Here is a 6,000-nt window from a genome sequence, read left to right as displayed (position 1 = left end):
TACAAATAAAAACCACATTGTTCACATACTAAATAGTTACTAAATTTTGCAATGAATTTCTAAGATTTTTTTTCCCCAAATACATGCATCTCAGATAAGTATAACTTAACAGCAGAGTGCTTTCTTTCTCCATGACTTTCCTTTTTTCCTAAATGAATGACCTCATACTAGCCTCCTAGTGCCTTTCTTTTTTCTTTCCCGTTACCAGTTCCACTACTTGTTTTTTCTTTTTTAAATGCTGCAAATGTAGCATTCTGGTTAGACTGACATTGCAAAATCCAAAAAGTGGTTGTAAGTTAGTCACATGACCCAGAAATTAGCTAACTGCCTAATGTTTTTATACCACTGGATTATACACTGAACAATTGTGTTTTGTTGATCTCTTAACTGGCAAATCCCACACGTGTCCTGTTTTGTGTGCCATTCAAGAACTCTGTGTGCCAGGCCTCAAACTTGAACTTCAAAGTTCATCTTAACTCATCCTTACTTGATCTGCCCTTTGTACCTCCACCTGAGAACTTGGGAGATGAGTACTTTCCTAGCAATGCATGTGGAAAGACATGCCACACGTTTTATTTTGAGTAAGCTTTTTATTGAAGCATTACAGTATTTAAAAAATACACAAATCCTAAGCATACAGTTGGATGAATTTTCACAAAGTTAATAACTGGTGTAACCAGCACCCAGTCAAGAAACAGAACGTTACCTCTCGTGCAAAGCCTCCAGGTACTCTTCGCTGCCATTCCCCCATCTCCCTACCAAGAGGAGCCTCTACTCTGACTTTTAACACTATAGATTATAGTTTTGTATGTGTGATTTTGAGCTTTTATATGATGGAATATTATATAAAACAGTCCCTCAATACGTGCTCTTTTATGTCTGGCTTCTTCCGCTTAACGTTTTGTTGGTGAGGTGCATCGATGTTGTTGTAGCTCATTCATTTTCATCATGTATAATATTCTGTTGAACAAATAGACCACATTTTTACTGTGGACATTTGGGGTGTTTCCAGCATGGGGCTTTTATGATTAGCACTAGTGTTGTAACAGTCTTGTGACACCACCTTTTCTATAAAGTGGACTGTAAGCAAAGTTCTTTTTCATCTGCATGTTTTCCTTTCTATAGAACACGATTAGCGAATGGCAAACCGTTTTCTATATCGCCGCTGCTATTAATGTGTTTGGTGCCATTTTCTTCACGCTATTCGGCAAAGGTGAAGTGCAAAACTGGGCTCTCAATGATCAACATGGACACAGAAACTGAAGCAACCAATAAATTATCCTGTTTCTATTAATGTATTTTTGTTGATCATGTAACCTAAAAGTGCCTTTGATATTTTAATGTGTATGCATTGTATGTATAAGAAAAAATTGTACTTGTATTAAATTTTTAAGGCTTGTAATCATGAAATGTCACAAGTTGCCAGATTGGTAAAATTAACTATTTTTAATTATTAATAACACGTATCCTGGAACTTACACTTGAGGGTCACGCATCTGGCTGTAAATCAGGTGATATAAAGGAGGGGAGTTGTGCTTATTCTTAAGGGCCATACATAAAGGAATGAGCTGAAGTGGACCCCTCTATACCTTTGCTTAATTAAACTAGGTAATAATTCTCAGGTCGTGGCAAACACCTGTTTTTGACCACTTTCCTCATAAGAATGATTTGTCGGCAGCAATCCCGGACACTTAGGTCTCAGACTGCAGCATCTCCACGGAGCTGCCAACCGCTGTATAATTTGGCCTGGCAGCCAGGCTGAGGGAAGCATGCCCAGGCAGCCGCCGAGCATTCCCTCCCTGGCTTCAGGGACAGTGCCCAGCATTTATCAGAGGCAGCGCCCAAGACCAGGGTCAGTGCCAACCCTTCAGATGGCGTTCTTCCCCCAGGGGGCTCTTAACGTGTAGATAAAGCGGAGTAGACCCAGGCAGCAAGACCCGCCGCCGTGGTCTGACGCGTCCTCACACTTCCCCCTCCCCAGCTCACTGGAATACGGCTTGGCATGTAACCTGCAAAAAGACGGTGTGATGCCCACTTAACCACAAACAATATCACCCTTGATTGGAACTACCTTCTCGTGGATTAAAATAGAAATTTCCAAGTCCTGTGTTCTATGGGCTTCCACAAGAATAATTTCTTAAAATTTTTTTTTTAATTCTCACATTTTTTTCCATTTGACTACATGTAAGCTTCTGGCCTACAACCGGTGGTGTAATCATCCTTACTTCCGGCTCCTGAATCACATTTTCCAGTTTTTACCTGACCATCTTCCAGTGGTTTTTGAGCATGCTTCGAGGGCATTTATGTGATTTAGAACTTGATTTATGTTTTTTTATGTTTGTTCGACACTACCTGTAACATTTTAACTGAAACTGTTTGATGTAATATGATGTGGATACATTTATTTTTAAATTTGTAAATAGCTTTAAGTTGCTATGGTGATGTTTCTTTTATAAATCATCAAAATTAAACATTTTTGGATGGACTTTTGGATCTGACAGTTCTATGGTAGCTTCTAGTGTCTAGAGTGGCTATTTCACATCTCTACCATCTTCCTCAAACCACCGGTCTACCTCTAGGTGCCTCTGTGCCATCACCAAGCCAAGGCCCTCTAAGTGATCCAGCATTAGAAATCTTTGTTGCCCGGGGCACCTGGGTGGCTCAGTCGGTTGAGCGTCCGACTTCGGCTCAGGTCATGATCTCGCGGTCCGTGAGTTCGAGCCCCGCGTCAGGCTCTGGGCTGATGGCTCAGAGCCTGGAGCCTGCTTCCGATTCTGTGTCTCCCTCTGTCTCTGCCCCTCCCCCGTTCATGCTCTGTCTCTCTCTGTCTCAAAAATAAATAAATGTTTAAAAAAATTAAAAAAAAAAAAAAAGAAATCTTTGTTGCCCTCAACCTGCCCTTCCTAGTTCTGCAAAGGACCCGCTCTTCTCCCCAAAGGGTATGCCTACACCACAGACTGTATCCTCTCCTACCTCCTCTAAGACCTTGCTTCAGTAATTCCTCTGTAATTCCTGCTTCTTCAATCTCTACCTCTCTTCTTGTTCTTTTCCTTCTGTCTCAAGAACACTCAAGTCTTCTCTAGCCTTTAAAAACAAAAATACAGGGGCGCCTGGGTGGCGCAGTTGGTTAAGCATCCGACTTCAGCCAGGTCACGATCTCGCGGTCTGTGAGTTCGAGCCCCGCGTCAGGCTCTGGGCTGATGGCTCGGAGCCTGGAGCCTGTTTCCGATTCTGTGTCTCCCTCTCTCTCTGCCCCTCCCCCGTTCATGCTCTGTCTCTCTCTGTCCCAAAAATAAATAAAAAACGTTGAAAAAAAAAATTTTTTTAAATAAATAAATAAATAAATAAAAATAAAAACAAAAATACAGGGGGTGCCTGGGTGACTCAGTCGGTTGAACGTCCGACTTCAACTCAGGTCATGATCTCACGGTTAATGACTTTGAGCCCCACATCAGGCTCCCTGCTGTCAGTGCAGAGCCCTCTCTGGATCCTCTGTACCCCTCTCTCTCTCTCTGCCCCTCCCCTGCTCACACACTCTCTCTCTTCCTCTCTCCCTCAAAAAATAAATAAACATTAAAAAAAAAAACCCATAAAATTCTCCGGAAACAAAAAAAAAACAGATACATACAGAATATCTTTACAATGATATCAAGAAACTGGAAACAGGTTACCTCTGAAGCGAGAAAAATAGGCAACCAGGGGTAGGACAGAGAATTAGTTTTCCCTTTACCAAATGTGGCAGTATAACTGTTCAAATAAAAACATCACTTTAAAGAAACAAGAAACAAAACACCCGTTGCTCAAACTACTGTGTAATCACCACCAGGTTTTTAACTGCTCACCGGACATCCCCACTGGCTCTCTTCTCTACACTTAGGACTTTTGTAAATCCAACCTCTCTCCCTTACCCCCGTCTCCAACAAAATCCACCACTTCCTTATTCTTGTTAGGAGCATTCTTCCTCCTCTGTCCTCTCCCACCCTACCCCCATACCAGTGTATAATTAACCACATGTCTTTTCCATTCCAGTTTTTCAAGTCTCTGGAATTTGTTTAAATCCCTCTCCCGTCTTCTAAATAAGATCTCTGTGACTTTTGTTTCCACCTGGAATAAAAAAGTTTAAGTGGCCTTGAATCTGATCTTCTGCCCAACTTCCACCCATGCTGGGTCATTGGTCCCAACACATCTCATCTGCCTGATCAGGATGCTCCCCCAAGCTGAAGCCCCTAGCTCCCCTTACTAGCTGCCCAGTAAACCACCCAGCAGCCTACCCTCCTAACTCCTAGGCCCACCTGCTCCATCTCCCAGCACACATCCACCAGCTACATCCAGCTACAACTACTTAACCCTTCCCCCCATCTGCTCTCCATTTTTCCTCCCCTCCATACCTTTACCAATTTCACTCCTTGGACCTAGAAAGTCACTCTTCGTCTCCACCTCCTTCATGACACTTGACTTCCTACATTCTCCCTGACCTAGATGTGGTCTCTTCCTCTGATCCACTGAAACATCATATTATTTATTTTGAGTTTTTTCTATATTTTAAACTCAAGGACTCAGCCTCAGTTTTGAGGAGGAGGTCATTCATTCATTCATTCATTCAGCAAACAGGGATATCTACTCTTTCCTAGGCAATAAGGGTATACCGATATGCATTTGACACAGTCCTTTCTCTCCCTGCAGGCCTTCCTGAAGTCACTCCTTGGTCCCCTTTCTTCTGAATGGCCTTTTCTTTATAATACAGATGAATACTGTTCGTGGCCAATCTCCCTATTAGAGTCATCGCAAGCATCTTGATTTGATTCATCTCAGCATGGTCTCCCTTGTAACAATACATGCTTTGTCTTAATATTTTAGTTGCTTAATAAATGTTTAGTAAATCACCCTTTGGCTAAATGGGCTATACATCGAAATTTTCATCTCCTATGTTGTTCTTTTCAATATGTTCTTTTTCTCAAAAAACAAAGTGAAATAAACGTGCCAACACCAACACCTTTTAAAGAAGAAACGATAATGCTAACCTCAAAATAAGGTGTAAGCGGCAGTCATTGGTAAATGGCTTTGAAAGTATGTATTTGAGAATAGTTTAGTTCTAGATAAGCAAAATATTTCTGCCAGTTATGCAACAAATATTTATTGAGCATTCATTACAAGCAAGGCTTTGTTCTTGGCACCAGGGATACAACAGCGAGGAAAAGCAAATCCCTTCACTCATTGAGCTCCCATTGTGATTTATCAAACATTTTCCTTCATAGATTCCAGCCTTTGAAACCTTCCATGTAAAAACATCATTATCCACCCAACAATCAAATCCAGTGGAAATGAGTGTGCCGGCTAACCTTGAGAAGCAGAGTTATGAAAGAAATGGAGACAAACACTGAAGTCAGCAGTTTGTATTAACCATTGTAATGTCCTCGCTTCAGCCTGTTTCATTTTCAAGAAATCGGAAATAGGGGCGCCTGGGTGGCGCAGTCGGTTAAGCGTCTGACTTCAGCCAGGTCACGATCTCGCGGTCTGTGAGTTCGAGCCCCGCATCAGGCTCTGGGCTGATGGCTCGGAGCCTGGAGCCTGTTTCCGATTCTGTGTCTCCCTCTCTCTCTCTGCCCCTCCCCCGTTCATGCTCTGTCTCTCTCTGTCCCAAAAATAAAAATAAAAAAACGTTGAAAAAAAAAATTTTTTTAAAAATAAAAAAAATTAAAAATAAAAAAAGAAATCGGAAATAGACATGTTTGAATTTAGACCCTATTGCAAGGTAAATAATCTCTTCTCTAAGGGCAGTTTACCACTGTTCTAAATAAAACGCCCTCGACAGGAAAATATTGGTAAGAGTATTTAAATTTGAAGGCAGGAAGAGCACCATAGGAAGTGGCCTCGTTCATCTCTGGAAAAGCACCAGTTACTGCCTCAGAGGCATAGACCTGGGGTCAATGTCTAATTTCAGTTAAAGAATAAATTATCTCTCTCCTAGAAATGTAAATTAAGATGGATCACAAAGCCTTT

At 41.6% G+C, this 6,000-nt stretch overlaps 1 protein-coding gene across 5 annotated transcripts in view; it reads left to right on the top strand.

Annotated features, from left to right (window-relative positions):
• Window positions 1-5,447, top strand: part of SLC17A5 (solute carrier family 17 member 5) — a 51,178-nt gene extending 45,731 nt beyond the window's left edge. For 4 of the 5 annotated variants that reach the window (XM_049653907.1, XM_049653904.1, XM_049653908.1 and 1 more), the window contains one exon: window positions 1,126-2,337. In XM_049653907.1, coding sequence (XP_049509864.1) covers window positions 1,126-1,294 — 169 coding nt within the window. In that variant the 3' untranslated portion in view covers window positions 1,295-2,337. Of the gene's footprint in view, window positions 1-1,125; window positions 2,338-5,255 lie in introns of those variants that run through there. The other variant, XM_049653905.1, reaches the window with a different exon arrangement.
• Window positions 5,448-6,000: the final 553 nt, after the last annotated feature.

This window comes from Panthera uncia (genome assembly GCF_023721935.1).
Source record: "Panthera uncia isolate 11264 chromosome B2 unlocalized genomic scaffold, Puncia_PCG_1.0 HiC_scaffold_24, whole genome shotgun sequence".
Lineage (NCBI taxonomy): Eukaryota > Metazoa > Chordata > Mammalia > Carnivora > Felidae > Panthera > Panthera uncia.
This window is presented reverse-complemented; position numbering and strand designations above follow the sequence as displayed.